Source organism: Delphinapterus leucas, chromosome 1 (genome assembly GCF_059928025.1).
Source record: "Delphinapterus leucas isolate spDelLeu-1000000601 "Yukka" chromosome 1, BTC_Dleu_Yukka2, whole genome shotgun sequence".
In the NCBI taxonomy this organism is placed as follows: domain Eukaryota; kingdom Metazoa; phylum Chordata; class Mammalia; order Artiodactyla; family Monodontidae; genus Delphinapterus; species Delphinapterus leucas.
In genome coordinates this window covers 148,784,402-148,799,102 of record NC_143129.1, presented here as the reverse complement: position 1 = coordinate 148,799,102, position 14,701 = coordinate 148,784,402, and the positions used below count along the sequence as shown (strand labels likewise).

The window sequence follows — 14,701 nt, the reverse complement described above, 5'->3', positions numbered from 1 at the left end:
CCCTCCCGCCCACTACAGAAGCTCCCTGAACCAAAGGTGCCTACTCTTCCGCCCCTGCCACTCCCACCGCTGCAACCTAGCAACCCGGCTTGAGCATCCTGGGCTCTGATTCTCGCTCCTCAGAGCCTGGATGTGCGACCCTGGGCCGGTCACTGTCAGCCTCTGAGCCTTAGTCTTCCTGGCTGCTCCGTGGGCAGCGGAGTCCGGGGCCCCGAGGGTGCAGGGCTTTGCCAGGCGCCAAGGCTGTGGCTGACCATCCTGGGCTTCTATCGTCGGGCCAGGGAGGGGAGGAACCTTGGAACCCCACTACTCCACCCCGTCTAACTTCCACCGCTGGAGAACCATTCTGAGTTCTACGGAAGACGACGCTTGAAGCCCAAAGCTGAGGCCGCGGCCTCTCTGGGCGCTAGGAGCAAGCCGCCTCTCCTCTCTGGGCCGCACGTGTACACAGGAGGTGGGTTACCGCAGAGGCCCCGCCGTCGGCCAGCCGAGACCGCTTCACGAGAGGAGAGGGAGGAACAAGCCCACTGGGAGAATGGAAAGGAAAAGAGATTCAGGGTCCCCGGATGGTTGGACAAGTCCCTGAACCACTCTGGACCTCAGTTTCCTCCTCTGTAAAATGGAGACGATAATAAACAACTCACTGGATTTTCCCGGGTTTGCCGTGAGGATAAACTAAAATAATGACCTTGAAAGCTATTAAGCTCCAGGTGTTCTGGAGAGTGGGTAACGCGGGCCCACAGGCCGCCTCTCTCCGTCTGGCTTGAGCACCAGCAGGAACCGAGAACTTCAGATGACCCAATATAGATCCCTCCTGAAACCAAGAGACCAAGACAGATCTTAAGCTCACCTAGAGCGGGGAAGAGGGCTGATCCCGAGGAGGGGGCAGCTGGAGCGCGGGTTGAGAGAGGATGCGAGGCCTCTGAAAACCTGGAGTGGGAGGAGGGAAAACCTGGAGTGGGAGGCTTGAGAGCGCGCAGCCTTGAAGCGCAAGAAAGTTCACACTTCTAGAAGCTCCCGCGCACTTTCTTCCGCCTTCCTCTCTACTTCCTAGGTAACTCTTCCCTCTTTTCTTTCTCGTCTCTCTCTTCGTTCCTCCCTATCTTCATTGCCTGTCTCGCCCCATCTCTCTGCTCTCGCCCCTTCTCCCCCCACTTCCAGCTCCTCATCACCCTCGCACTTTATAACCAAACAGCCAAACCCCTTTCCAATTAAAGTGGAATTAGGCAACTCAATCAAATTAGTTCCCTATTAAAGCCCTTCTTTATTAAACCGTTTTCTTGTCCCTGCTATTAAGTTTCACCGCCTGGCGGAACTCGAGCCGGCCCCAGAAGTTTACCTTGGGAAGTCGCCGGCCCAGCCTAGGGGAGGGACACCCTGTTTCTCGGAGAGGGGGAGTCACCCAGCCAGAAGCGGGAGGGACTTGGGAGGCCGGAGGCGGGTGTCGGCCCCGGAGCCGCCAATTTCTTCAGCTCCGCTTAGGGAGGGAAGGTCAAAAAGGGGCGCGGAGTGAGGTCGGGCTGGAAGGCGCGTCCTCACCGCCGCTCTCAGATTACACTGTCTAGGGCGAAGGCAGCGCCCCACCACCCCAAAAGTAACTCCCAGGCCGCTGGCCTCTGTGAGAGAGCGGTCTTAGCCTTCCCTCCCCAGCCGCCGTCTCGGCTGCCATTCCTTCCAAACCTGAAGAGGGAGGCGCGCGGCGGGCGCCCAAATCTGCGCCCCGGGGAGAACGGGAACCCGGCCGGCGGCCTCGCAGGACTCCGGGGACCGAGAGCACTGGCAAGGCGACCCCTCCGCAACCCGCGCGCCCGAGCGGGGAGTGGGAGGGACACCAGGTCCCACAAGCACGGCGGGCGCCGCTCCTCCCGGAGTGCTGAGCGCGCGCCTCTCCCGGGCGCTGCAGGAAGTTTCCTCGCCCCGCACCCCCGAGGGTCGTAAGCACCCTCCGGACCTCGGTCAAGCTTCTCCCTGATACCGCGGCTCCGGCGAGGAATTAAGATTATCAACCCGGCCGCCCGAGAAGCGGGACGGGATTCGTTGCTGTTTTCTTAGAAAATAACATTTATTTCTAGCTCATGTCTAGGCAAAGGAAAGCACAAAGAGAGCCATTCTCTGCAGCAGCGTTTCCCGCTGCCGGCCCTTCGGCCGAGGTGCCTGGCGAGTCCCGCGAGGCGGGGATGGGCCCTCCGGCGGGCGGTTCCGGCTCAGTCACGGCTCACTCTGTTCCTGCTTCAGTGCGCACCTAGACCGCTCCTTAGGGAGAGACAGGCCGCAGGCAAGAGGGGCGGGTGGGCAGGATTCATCTCGAGTTTACAATATATTTAATCTATAAACCTGATAAGTACAATGCACGCATAGTCTAATTTTTTTCCGTTTTGTCCTTTTTTTTTGCTTGTTTTTGAATATTTTTCACGTTAATACCGAGGTCACCTACAGATTAATAACTTAGAATTCCATTTTATAACATTATACACTGGCTTGTATATATATGTATAGTTTATATATAGATTTATACATATATAAAAACTCACACTGCACCAAGGAAACCCATGCTTATCGGCATAAGCAACAAAGAGAGCGACAAATACCGCAACGAGGAAAGTGCACCTTAGAACTTGTTTCCTTTTTTTTCTTTTTTTACAATTTGATATCGATATATATGTGTGTCCCAAAGACTCGACTCAGTGCCAAGAGATTTATACATCCTAAATTTATATTTGTTAGAGCGAATATTAAAAATTTTTTAAGGGAGGGGGAGACACAGAAGACAGACTCTCGGACTATCCTGCCAACCATTTGGGAGCGCGGGCAGGTGTGACGAGCATAGCGACAGGAGAGGCAGGAGCTTGCGCAGCGGCTGCAGCCTCTGAATTCTCAAGAATTCCCGGCCTTCTGAAGGGATGGGGAGCCTTGATAGGGTCGCGGGACGAGGATGGGGGTCTCACATCCCCTCCGAGAACATCTGCATCTGAAGCTGCTCCTCTTTGCTCAGCTCTCCCCACCCACCGTCCAAAACAAAACTGAAAACCACCTTGGAGCGAGAGGATCCCAGCCGGGGCGCAGAGAGCGCACCAGGCAAAGACGGGCCGGCAGCCCGCGGGGCAAGCCCGGGGTCCCTGTTTGGGGGCCGCCCGACTGCCGGGCCGCTCGACCTACTGCTTCTCAGGGGCACCATTGACCATGGGCCCGTACAGGCCGCCGCCGTAGGTCGGCTCCTTGTGCACAGCAGCGGCGGCGGCCGAGCGGTCGCGCATGAGATCACTGAAGGCGTAGTCCATGGGCGGGCGGAAGCCGAGTGTGGGCACCAGGCCGGCGGTGGAGTAGGGAGCCATGAAGGCCAGGCCGCGACTGTGCGCCGCCGCCGCCGAGTAGGCCAGGCGCAGGGGGCTGAGGCCGAGCGGCGCGCCCAGCGGGTAGGCGCCCGCGTCGGCGCCGAAGTGACTGGCGTTGGGCTGCAGTGGCGAGAAGGCCGAGCGGCTGCTCAGCGAGCCCAGCGCCCCGGGCGCCATGGCGCCGGCCAGCAAAGGTCTGTGGTGCGGAGGTGCGGCTGGGCCCGCCTGCAGCGGCGCGGGCAGCCCCGGCCCCCCGGCGGCCGCGGCGTCGACGCGGCCAGGCCACGCGTCATCCGCTGCTACTACTGCCCCCACCGCGGCCTTATCGGGGGGCACGGCGGGGCCGAGGCCGGCCGCCAGGCCCCCGCGGTGGTGGTTCAGCACCTGCTCGATAGCCTGCACCACGTCGCCGCCGCAGCCCTGCAACACTAGCTCCAGGACACCCCGCCGGTGGCCCGGGAAGACGCGCGTCAAGATGTCTAGCGGCGTCCGCTGCCGTGGACCCGGGCCCCCGCCCAGCCCGGGCGCGGGAGCGGCCTCTGCCTCTTCTTTGTCGACCTCGGAGCCGGATTCTGAACCCAGAGGGCTGGCGGATCCCGGGCTGTCCTCCTCGGCGCCGCCTCCGGGGCCAGCGCTGCCTGGGCAGCTGCCACCTGCCTCTTTGGAGGCCCGGGCCAGGGGCGACCCAGAAAAGGACTCGCCGTCGCCGTTCTCCGAGCCCGAGCCCGCTCGCACCTCTGGGGACGATGTCCCGGGACCAGAGTCCGCGCCGTCGGGTGATAAAGGCTTTCCCGGCGGCGGCTGCGGGCTGCCTGCGCGGCCTGCCTGAAGCAGCGTCTTGGGGAATACGTCAAACTTCTGTAACTTGGCCTCTAGGAGGGGAGAAAGGGGTATGTAAAGGAGCGGTTAGCAGGGAAGTGACCGCACCCCACAGCACCAGAGCCCTTTGGAGTCCAGCTTCCTTTCCCTCTGAGCCTCACAACCCTCATTCACTGGCTCCAAAACCCTTCTTTCTTTTTCTTCCAGCATTCCTTCCCCTCTGAGCCCCTACAGCCCTGGCTCTTTCTCGGCTCCCAGAGCGCATTCTCTTTCTGTACCCAGAACCCCAACCACCTGTGCCCTGTAAACTCAGTGTCCAGTGACCCTCTTCCTACATCTGTGCCCAATACCTTCACCCTTCCTAGTCTTGGCCTGCTCTGCTCTGGAGAAGTGGCCTGACCCAGAGGTCAAACAGGAGCCAACACAACTTGCACCTGCACCACACACTGTATAGAAGACCTCACTCCACCCCTGTGATTCCAAGAGCCCACCCAGCCCTGGGTGCTCTGTGGCCCTGGGCAGCACAGCCTGGAGGGGAATGCACCTTGGGCATTTACAAGATCCCAAGCCTCTCTACAGGCAAAAGTAGAGCCTCTATTTCTAATCCATCCTTTCCAAAATTAAGACCTAAGTGGGACTTCCCTGGCAGTCCAGTGGTTAAGACTTGATCCCTGGTTGGGAGCTAAGATCCCACGTGCCTCCCGCCAAAAAACCAAAACATAAAACAGAAGCAATATTGTAACAAATTCAATAAAAAGACTTTAGAAGTGGTCCACATCAAAAAAAAATCTTAAAAAATAATTAAGACCTAAGAAGTTCTTCCCTCCCAAGCTGGAAGCTGAGTGAGCCCTGGCCTAATTCCGCACCCCCTCCCCCAAAAGCCTAGGGAGTCTCGAAGAAGAGGGTGCGGCCAGAGCAGGACAGGGAGTGCACTGGGAAGAGGAAAGGGGATTGAGAGAAGGGAGAGAGCGCGTACTCTGAGAAAAGGGAGACGAGCAGGGAAGGAAGCTAGAAAGAAGGAGCAGGGCGGTTGACCAGGGAACATTAGGAACAGGAGAAAAGGAATCCTGCGGGGGAGGGGGGGAGTGGGGTTGGGAGGGAATTCGGCGTCCTCAGTACCTAGAGAAAGCGAAGCGGGGCGGGGGAGGGGACTTGGAGAAGGTCGGATTGCTGAAGAGAGTTGGGAAGGAGCGGAGGGATCTGCGGCGTGTGAAAAGCGCAGAACGAAAGAAAAGATAAGACGCGTGGGTTCTCGCGCCGGGGAGAAGACCCAGCGAAGTGAGCAATAAAGCTGAGACATGGCTGCCTTTGGGTAGAGGCAATAAGATTAAAGCGTTTACATCTGGGCCTGCGGTGAGAGAAAGGAATAAAGTGCAAATGCTTCATAAAGGGGAGAAAGGAAAGTTTGTGTGTTTATGCCTCAAATCAGGGGCTTGGTGCGCGGGCAGCTCCACCAGGTGCGGCGTTTGGAGAACGCGATTCTACTCTTTCAGTACCGAGACAAGTCCCTGGGCTGCGCGCCCCTGAACCCCGTCCCTGCTCCCCTCTCCTCACCTGAGCTCCCCGCGCCCGCGGCGCCGCATCCGGTGCCCGCGGGCGCTCCCGCTCCCGGCCCCCCGCCGTCGGCGGCGCACACAGAGCCGAAGACCTCGTAGGCGGGTCGCGGCGGGATGATGCCGTTGGCGGCGGCCAGCGCCAGGCCCTCGGCAGTGCCGTAGAGGAGCTGTAACTCGCGCGCCTCGTTCTCTTCCTGCGCCTGTTGCCTGCGCAGCGCCACCTGCGCCGCCATGACGCGCTGGCGCTCGGCGATGAGCGTGCACTTGGCGCACAGGCAGTCCTTCCAGCGGCAGTAGCGCTTGTGGCCCTTGAGCGCAGACACCACGCCGTGGTTGCGGCAGCGCGCGCACTTGGGGGTCCGCGGGTACTTCTCCGCAGCCCGCAACAACAGCGGCGGCGCTCGTAGCAAGCCGCCCGCCACGCTCACAGGTAGCGAAGCGGCCGCTGCCGCCGCCGCTGCCACCGACGCCACCGAAGCCACGGGCGGGCCCGTCGTTGTCGCAGCCGCCGTCGCCGCGCCGGGTACGCTGGGCAACTCGGAGCGCAGCTCCATGGCAGGACCTGGCGTGGAATACCGTGGGAAGAGGGGAGAAACTTGCGGTGAGGAGAGCATGGTGCGCTAAGCTAAAGCGCACCCTGGAGGAATCCAGGTTTAGAGAGGGGCATTTCGGCAGCGGGAGGTTTAGCTAGCAATTACCGAATCGCTGGGAGGAGGTACCTTTGGAGTCCGCTTGTAAATGCCTAACTCCCCGACCCCACTCCCACCAGAGTTCTTATAACTGATTTATGCACTGGGTGTAAGATTTCATCTGAATCAGTGGTTCCACTGGAAAAAATTAAAAGCCATATAAAGTTTGAAAGTCATTGGTTCAGATGAATGTAACAAGGGTTTTAAAAAAAAAAAGATCCCCCAAAGTTTAGCAGAACTGAGGTTAGACAGGCAGAGAGAAATGTTTGTTTGGTGGGACTCGAATTAGAAAATTTTGACCCAACAGTTAGACTGATGCCAAGAGCAAAACAGGAAAACCCGAGGCGAAACGTTCAGTTTTATAGAAGGGTGAAGAGGAGGGTAATATCAAGGCATAGAGTTCAGCTGGTTGGGCTGGAAGATTTTTTTCTGGTGGGAGCAGGAGAGTTGGAGAGAAAACTCAGGGACGAAAAAAAAAATCTCTAGGAAGTGGAGTGAAGGCTACGAAACAACTCGGGGGCAAAGTTAGGCCCAGCGGCCCAGGGACCCGTGGAAATGTAGGGGTCCAAGTTCCAAGGGGCGGGCCTCCAGGGGGGAAGAGAAAATGGTGTGGAGCTGAGTTCAGGAGGCCTGGGGAGGTGGATTACAGAGGAAATGCAGTGGAAGGATCTTTCTTTCGATAGGCAAACCCAGCCCGAGGATTAGCTTGAGGGGCGAGGAAAACAGCGAGAAACAGGTAATATGGGGGTCTGGGACCCAGGGTCCACGCGGGAGAGAGGGGTGTGCGTGAAAAAAAACCCTCAGGCATAGGCTGGGCTTGGAGATGGAGTAAACCTGTGGCACAGTTTTTAGCCTTGTAGTCTGGAGTAGTCGGGGAGGAAAAAGTATCTTGCAAAAGTTAAGCATTGCAGGAGGGAGAGCCTTTTAGCTGACCAACTCACCCGGCCTTCCCCTCCCCTCCCGGTTTAGGGATCCAGTCGTCAGACACGCCCTCTCCATTCTGGGGCACCGCGGGACCCCGCTCGGGAGCAGATTCCCAAATTCTGGTCTCGGAGTTGGGTTCCTGGGATTTGAATGGCCCAGCAGGCACCACCGAGGCGTGGGAGTCGCCTCTGGAACTGGGTCTGAGAGAACGCAGGAGTCTCCCCTGTGCCGTGGCCTCAGGAGGCCCAAGCGGGCCCAACTCTAAGCTTCCGCCGCGGCCTCCTCTGGGTCCCCGGTTCCCCTCCTGAGCCCGAATCCTGGTGTCTCCGCCCAAGAATTCTGGACCCCGTCCCTTTGCGCACTGCCTTCTTCCCTCAGGCCCCTCGAGCCGCGCAGTCCCTGAGGCCAGAGTGGCCCGGGCTTCATCAACAGGGGCGGAAGGCCGGGACGCCTCCCCTGCCCTCCCTGCGGCCCTCAACTACCTGCCTTAGGCTCGGGGATCCTCCTCCGCGGGCGCTGCACGCGCCTCCCAGCTCCGCTCGCGACGCTGGCGCTCTCAGACTCTTCCCCTTGCCCCCGGCCCCTTATCTGACCACGTCACCCTCCTTCAGTCACCATGTCCGAACTTCCGGACCCCCTCAGAACGCTGCGCAGTCCAACCCTTCCGTCGGAAATCGGAGCCGGGCAACCGTTTAGGGATCGACTGGCTGGAACCCACGACCCGGCCCTTGCCGCGCCGCGTCCCCTCGCGGAGCGCGCCGGACGCTGCACACAGTCTGGCCCCAGCTGCCCGGCGCTGCCAGACTCTCAATGAGCAGCTTCCCCGCTCTATTGTTGCTCCTTAGGGCTCCATTAGACAGAATTGGCCAACAATGTGGCGCCTGCCATTGGCCAGGGGAGGCAGACGGCGCTCTGATTGGCCGGGCCCGCGCCCGGGGAGCCCCGCACTCTACAGTGTCCGAAAGATTCGAAACTGCAAAAGCTTCTCTGAGGGCCTCGGGGAGGGGAGGGGGCGCTCCAGGGAAGGAGTGGAAAAAAAAGTGGGCAAGGAGGAGCGTTGAAAATGCCGTGACAAGTAGTTTCCGTGTGCCCGAGAGCGTGTGAATTGCGCCTAATTACCGTGTCGGGTGCGCCTCTACGTAGACGTGTGTAACCCCTCGGTTTCTGGGGCGCGGGCTCCGCTGCGCCGCTCTCACTGGCCGGGGGCGCTTGGCAAGGCCGACCTCCCCAAGTAGCCCTGGCGGCCCAGGGCGGGATGGGGGCAGGTGACAATTCAATTACCGCGGTCGGGGTGGGGGTGGAATGGGAGCGCGGGGGTGGAGAAGGGAGGGTGTTCATGGCATAAATGCCAGGAAGAGTTTTCCTCCCTCCATCCGGCTCTGTTTCGGCATGCTCCCAAGTCCAACGCGTTTGGGGTAGTGGAGGCTTTTTTTTTTTTTTTTTTCCGCCCCTGCCGCCTTTAAAAGGCAGATCCTTTATTTTAAAAGTCCTGGTACGATAGGCATCACGGAGGGTAAGTGTGGCTTGAGGATTTTCGTTTTTAAGGAACCGGGAGGGGAGAAATGAGATAGCGCTTCCTGTCGACGCCCGCCGGGGCAGTGCGCTCTGCGCCTTTCCTTTCCCAGCACCTCTAACCCCGTCCTTCTGCCCATTTTTCTCTTTCCTTTCCTCACCTCTGCAGCATCTAGATATCTTTTCCGTGGTGGTGGGATTCTTTTCGTCGTTGTTTTAAGTTAACAGTTTGATTTTCTTTTTTAAACGAAAGTAAAAAGTGGCTTCTCTCTGTCTCCCCATATCCTCTTGGACGCAGGACGCACATCAGTCTGCCTGTTCTTCCGGTCCAGAGACAAGGTCGCCGCGGGCCCCAGTGAGTAGTTTTAACTTTCGCCTTACCCTCCCGTCCTGACGTCACGGCTCTGAGGAACAGCTCGGTGCGCAGAGGAGGTAACAGTTTCGGATTTTGTTTCCCTCTTGAATGGCAACATCTGGAATTAATGCCGCGGTCCTCGGGCGGGATCGCCTCGGGTTTCTCTCGCTGTGATTCTCTTTCCCTTTACTTTCTGTCTTTTCCTCGTTCTAATGTTCTCTCACTCATTTTTCTTTTCTACTTTTCTCTCTCTCCTTCAGAGTAAAGAAAATTCGTTTAATTTATGAGAAAAATCGAGTTTTCCAGTCGTTCTCCCTCCACTCCCGACCAAGGGTTGCCGCGTTGCCCTTTCGAACTTCCAGGGCCCCCAGGCTCTGGCCCGCGCTAGCCGGGGCTCGGACGTACTGGGCGTGCAGACTCGGCCGGGGGCCTCGGAACGCAGCCCCTTCCACTTGGCAGGTCTACTGCTGCCAGCCCGAACGCCTCTGACGCCGGGGGCTGGGGATTGTGGTAGGAGGGCGAGACGAGCGAGGCCCCACCGCCCAGCGCGGGACCTCGCGCAGGTTCCTCGGCGAAGCCAAACCGAGGACCGGGGCGGGGGAGGGGGTGGTGCGCGCAAGAGCCAGGCAGATTCGGACAGATTGCTTCCAGAAAGTTGACCAGGGCCGCGCGCAGCGTGCTCAGACCTTGACAGTCTGCGATAAGGCTAGAAACCCGGCTGTTCGCTCCTAGCAAATTCCATTCGCTGGAGCCTGAGAATGTGTTTGGGAAAGAGAAAGGGGTCAGCTCCCGCTGTGTCTCCCGCATGGAAAGATGGTAAGGGAGTGAGTCTGGGATAAAAATCCTTTAGGAGCGAAGGACCCAGACCCCACCGTCCAACATCTTGAGGTTATGAGGTCAAGGAAATCTATGCGTTAACTGCACCCTGGCAGGGCGGTGGGTGGAGGAGAGACGACAGAATCCGGCGCCTCCTCCCAGAGCTACCTTGGATAAAGTTTTCGAGACATTATTTTAAACTCCAAACGAAATGAACAATAGAAATCTGCCTAGCTTCCGGGGAGGCGTTGGCCCAAACACCCCTCTTCGCACTTGAGGCCAGGCCACTGTGAGATTCCCCCAGTCCGGTCCCAGTGATCCTGCAGCAGCCAAGGGTCAAGCCACAGGATTTGGGATCCCCGCGTTTTCCCGCTGGCGTAGAAGGAATCTCATTTTCTTAAGTTGGGGAGAGGACACATTCTGGAACCCAGCCCAACCAGAGGGAACCTGCCCACCCCTAGAGCAGTCACCTCTCTCCTCGGGTTCACCGCCCAGCAGGTCCGGGACCCACAGTCTTTCTTTTGATATCCCCGAGGTTCTGATGTCCCCCCTGCTCATGGGAGTGAATGTGTCATGGAAGGAGTCAGAGTAACCGTCCTTGGTCGAAGTCACTGCACTCACACCTCCATAGGCCACTCTGAGCTAGTCCTGATTTGGCCTGTGCTCTCAGAGGGGAGCAGACCAGAAGTGGGTGGCTGGACAGAGCTGCCAGCGGTGGGGAGAGCATGCCCAGACTGAGGCATTAGGGGCTACGCCCCTGACGCACACCAGAGTGTGGCTTCACGGCTGGACACACAGTCTGCACGTGTGACCTCATTCTGCACAAGTCTTGGACACACCTCGTACCTGCACAGAGTGTCCGCCCAGAGGGTGCATGCATCTCTGACGCTGCTCTCCCACCTGAGAGGATCCCTTCGGAAAAGTTTGATGGACTTCACAGCACTCTCATAAGCATGTCCTCATTCTGAGACATTCACTCGGTGAGTGACCTCTCACCCAGGTGTTCACAGATTCCCATCTCAGTGGCTGAACACCAGACCCAAGCATATGCTCGTGCACTTGCGCCATCGCTCGTCCACGGACCTAACCCTACCCGAGGGCCTTGCGGGCGGCTGGACCCTGAGCAGAGAAAGCCAGACCTCTGGGACAAATGAAGTGGCTGAGGGCAGAAAGCCCATCTTCACACAGTCACACACATACACACTCACTCATGCACGTCCTCCTGGCTCAAACTCATTTGCTTACGCCTCTGCCGTGCCAGGGTGTGAGGGCCCCGGGGGAGCGCTCTGAGCAACGAAAATCCACCTCCTTCATGTCTGAGACTGGTCCCCAACTCTCGTCCCTGCCCAGGCAGTGGTGGGGTACAAAGGGATATCCCTGGTGGAGACCCAGGGTGAGGCCGGGGCTGGGGACTGAGGGTGTGGAGGGGGCTGGAGGCGCGGCGCGATGGCGCAAGAGTAGGAGCAGGGCCGGGGGCGCTGGTGGGGAACCCGGGTGGCATTGACTTTTGCGCTGTTTGCCCGCGGCCTCGGAGCAAGCAGACGCCATCTGTTTGCCGGCTGCGGCGCGTCGCGTTTAATTACCCTCCCGGCAGCCTAATAGAGATGATATTAAACTAAATCTTTCTGACATTAAAAGTAATTATCCTCAAACCAGTGGCTCCAGGACGGAATCGCCCCTCCCATCCCTACCCCTCCCCTGGCCGCGCCAGATTCCGTTAGTTTGGCTGAAACTCCTTACCCGGAGTGGGGCGTGGAGAAAAGAGGGAAGGTGCCTTTGGGAGAAGGATTCTACGCGGGCCGCCCCAAGCACGCTGTTTCCTGCACAACCACGGACGCTCTTGTGCATACGACACGCGCGTAGATACTCACACACCTGTACACGCATAGACACACAACGACAACATTTTCCTCCGGATCAACTCTCGAGCCACGTTAAGACTGTCAGCCGCGTGCACCCCCAGATGGACAGTGAGAAGCGCAGCCTGGCTTTCAGTGCAGGTCCCCAGCCCGCTAAAACGGCTTTTGCGTGGTCAAGGCCACAGATCCGGCCTAGGCCAGGACCAAGGACCCAGGTACAACTTTGCAGCCAGAAAGACCCTCTGCCATCCTGGCGCTTGACTTCTCAGGCGCTCTTCCTGGGAGGGACCCTGCGCCTCGCCTTTCCTTCACAGTGTCTTAAGTCACACCAAGCTCTGTCTCTGAGAGGCAATTCCAGCTACGCCACTTGACAGGTGAGAAAACAGACTCAGAGAAGTGAGGCGACTTGACCCACATCTTACAACTAGTACAGGACAGAGCAGAATTCGAACCCAGGCGTACCAGGGGACGCCCCTACCCAAGGCCCAAGTTCTGCCGGGGTCTAGGCGAGGGCTCGGGCTGGATGCGGGGGACGGACGTCTGGCCTGAGGCCCCTCTCGGAACACTTACCTCGCGCCCGCAGGACCAGCCCCTTCCCGCCTCCCCAGGGAAGGAGTGGGCCGGGGCCCTAGCTGAGGGCGGGGGATCCAGGGCATCCACGCGGGGAGCGCGCCCAGAGCCCCAACGCAGAGCCAGAGCAGCAGCCCTCCTTTGGATCCAGCCCCGGTGTCTGCAGGTCACGCGCAGGGGAGGCGGCCGCCCAGTGTCGCCAGGCTTCCTGTCTCCACATCCTTCTCGTTGAGCGCATCTGAGCCTGGGACAAACGCGCAGAGTGGTGTTCATTGCTCAACTACTTGCTTCTAGTTTTGAGCGCCTACTGTGTACCACTACTCTGCTAAACGCTTGGTGTGTGCTGTCTTGCTTGGTAGGCAGTCCTTGGGGGAGGTGTGACTTTGCGCGTTTCAGGGTTGAGTCGGCGAGGTTCCAAGGTTCAGCGAGGCAACGTAACTTGCCGGGGTTGCAGTGCTGCTGAGCGTAGAGGAAGAGAGGCACCCAGATCCGACTCCCACTCTCAGGCATTTTTCTTCTCACCTTCAGTTCTGGGCGGGTAGGAGCAGGCCTGGGGGCTTTCAGCCGATTCGATTCCATTCAACTTGCTGATTATTCATGAAAACGTGAATACTGGTCATTCATTCATTCATTTCACTAATATTGAGCACCTAGTATGTGCCTGGCCCTGAGGACTGGAGATAAATCAATCGTGATGGGCCCTTAAAGAGCTCTTGTTGGCCAGTTGTGGACACAGTCATCTGTCAATGACCTCACAGTGAGAAAAGGGCTGCGGTGGGAGTGGGCAAAGAAGGGTCAAGGGACGCTTCTGAAGAAAGGGACCCCTGATGCAAGACGTCAGGTTTCCCAAATGGAAACATTATTATTGCCTGTTCTGATAAGTAAAACATTATAAAACATTTTACACATTTCAGCAAAGAATATCTGGAATATATATATTTCTGTGTGCCTACATTTACAAAAATATACTTTTTGTTACTTGCTTTTTAATTTACAAATATAAGCATTTTTTCTTATCAGTCAATATATCTGCATAATCTTTTAAAAGAATTGCTATGAACTGTAGGTACATTGTATAAATGTACCCTAATTTATTTAGCCAATTCCCTATTAATAGGTATTTAAGTTTGTTTCCAACATTTGCTGTACTGAAAAAATGCTACAATGAACATCCCTTGTGAACTTGCCTAATTATTTTCTTAGGATAAATTCCTAGAAATAAGATTGATGGTCAGAGGGTCAGAGGCTTTTTTTTTTTTTTTTTTTTAAGGTTTTGAAAGCTACCTGTCAGCCCTCAGGAAAAGTTGTATCAATGAACACACTCAACAGTAGTGCATCTGCTGATCTTTTTAATCTTTGCCAGTTCAAGCAGGAAAAATGTATCGTATTGTCACTGTAATTTTCATTTCCTTAGTGATTCCTTAGTTTTTCCTATATGTGTTGGTCACTCATGTTTTTAAAAAATCTATGTATATCTTTGCTTATTTTTCTAACGTATAGTTTCTCTTTTTCTTAATTTGTAATAGCTGTTTATATAGTAAAGGCAGCAGTATCCTCTTATCTGGACATATGCTGCATTTCTCCATTTTTGTTTTTGTTGATCCTGTTTTGTTACACCAAAATTAAACTTTTTCATGTAGTCAAATCTGTCATTTTTTCTTTATAGAATCTATTTACAGGTCATACTTAACAAGGGTTTTTCAAATCCAACTTTCTAAAAGCATTCTTATATTTTATATTACAGCTTTTAAAATTATTTACATTTATATCTTTATTTGAAATTAATTTTGGTGGAAGATGTGACGTAAGTTTGTGATTTAATTCCACCCCCCCCAGCAATGATTTGCCAGTTATTACAGCACTACTTAATAACCCACTCTGTCCCCACTGACCAGATACCTACACTGCATTCTCAGGTGAAATTAGGTCCTCTCAGTGCTTTCTCATTTAGGGAGCTACTTCCTTTTGCACTAGTATCACTCTTTTAATTATTGTAGTTCTGTAATACTTGGAAGGGCAAGTCACTTCCTGATTCTTTTTTTATTTTTTTCTCCAAAATTCTCATGCCTGTTTTGGAAAAACAGTCTTCTGAATAAATATTTTAGAATTTTTAAGGCTAGTTCCAGAAAGAAAGTGAAGTTTAAAAAGCCCTTTGGAAAGTTGGTTTAACTGCCTTTAGAAATTAATTTGAGGGAGATTATACATCTTCACAATATGGTATTTTTCCATCTAGGACCCAGAATGACTTTCACTTATTCACAACTTTTAT

At 56.0% G+C, this 14,701-nt stretch overlaps 1 protein-coding gene across 1 annotated transcript; it reads right to left on the bottom strand.

Moving 5' to 3' along the window:
- Positions 1-1,811: 1,811 nt before the first annotated feature.
- Positions 1,812-8,142, bottom strand: DMRTA2 (DMRT like family A2). The gene is made up of 3 exons (XM_022574990.2): positions 7,338-8,142; positions 5,706-6,269; positions 1,812-4,204 (listed from the first exon to the last, which is right to left on the bottom strand). The coding sequence occupies exons 1-3, from the start codon at positions 7,393-7,395 to the stop codon at positions 3,153-3,155; spliced, it is 1,674 nt and encodes a 557-aa protein (XP_022430698.2). The 5' UTR covers positions 7,396-8,142; the 3' UTR covers positions 1,812-3,152.
- Positions 8,143-14,701: the final 6,559 nt, after the last annotated feature.

Excerpts from the sequence above, each read along its gene's own strand:
- DMRTA2 (XM_022574990.2), bottom strand. The coding sequence starts at position 7,395 with ATGGAGAGGGCGTGTCTGACGACTGGATCCCTAAACCGGGAGGGGAGG. Across the intron at positions 6,270-7,337 it reads GGAGGGGAGGGGAAGGCCGG|GTCCTGCCATGGAGCTGCGC; the intron begins GTGAGTTGGTCA and ends ATTCCACGCCAG. Across the intron at positions 4,205-5,705 it reads CGCGGGCGCGGGGAGCTCAG|AGGCCAAGTTACAGAAGTTT; the intron begins GTGAGGAGAGGG and ends CTCCCCTCCTAG.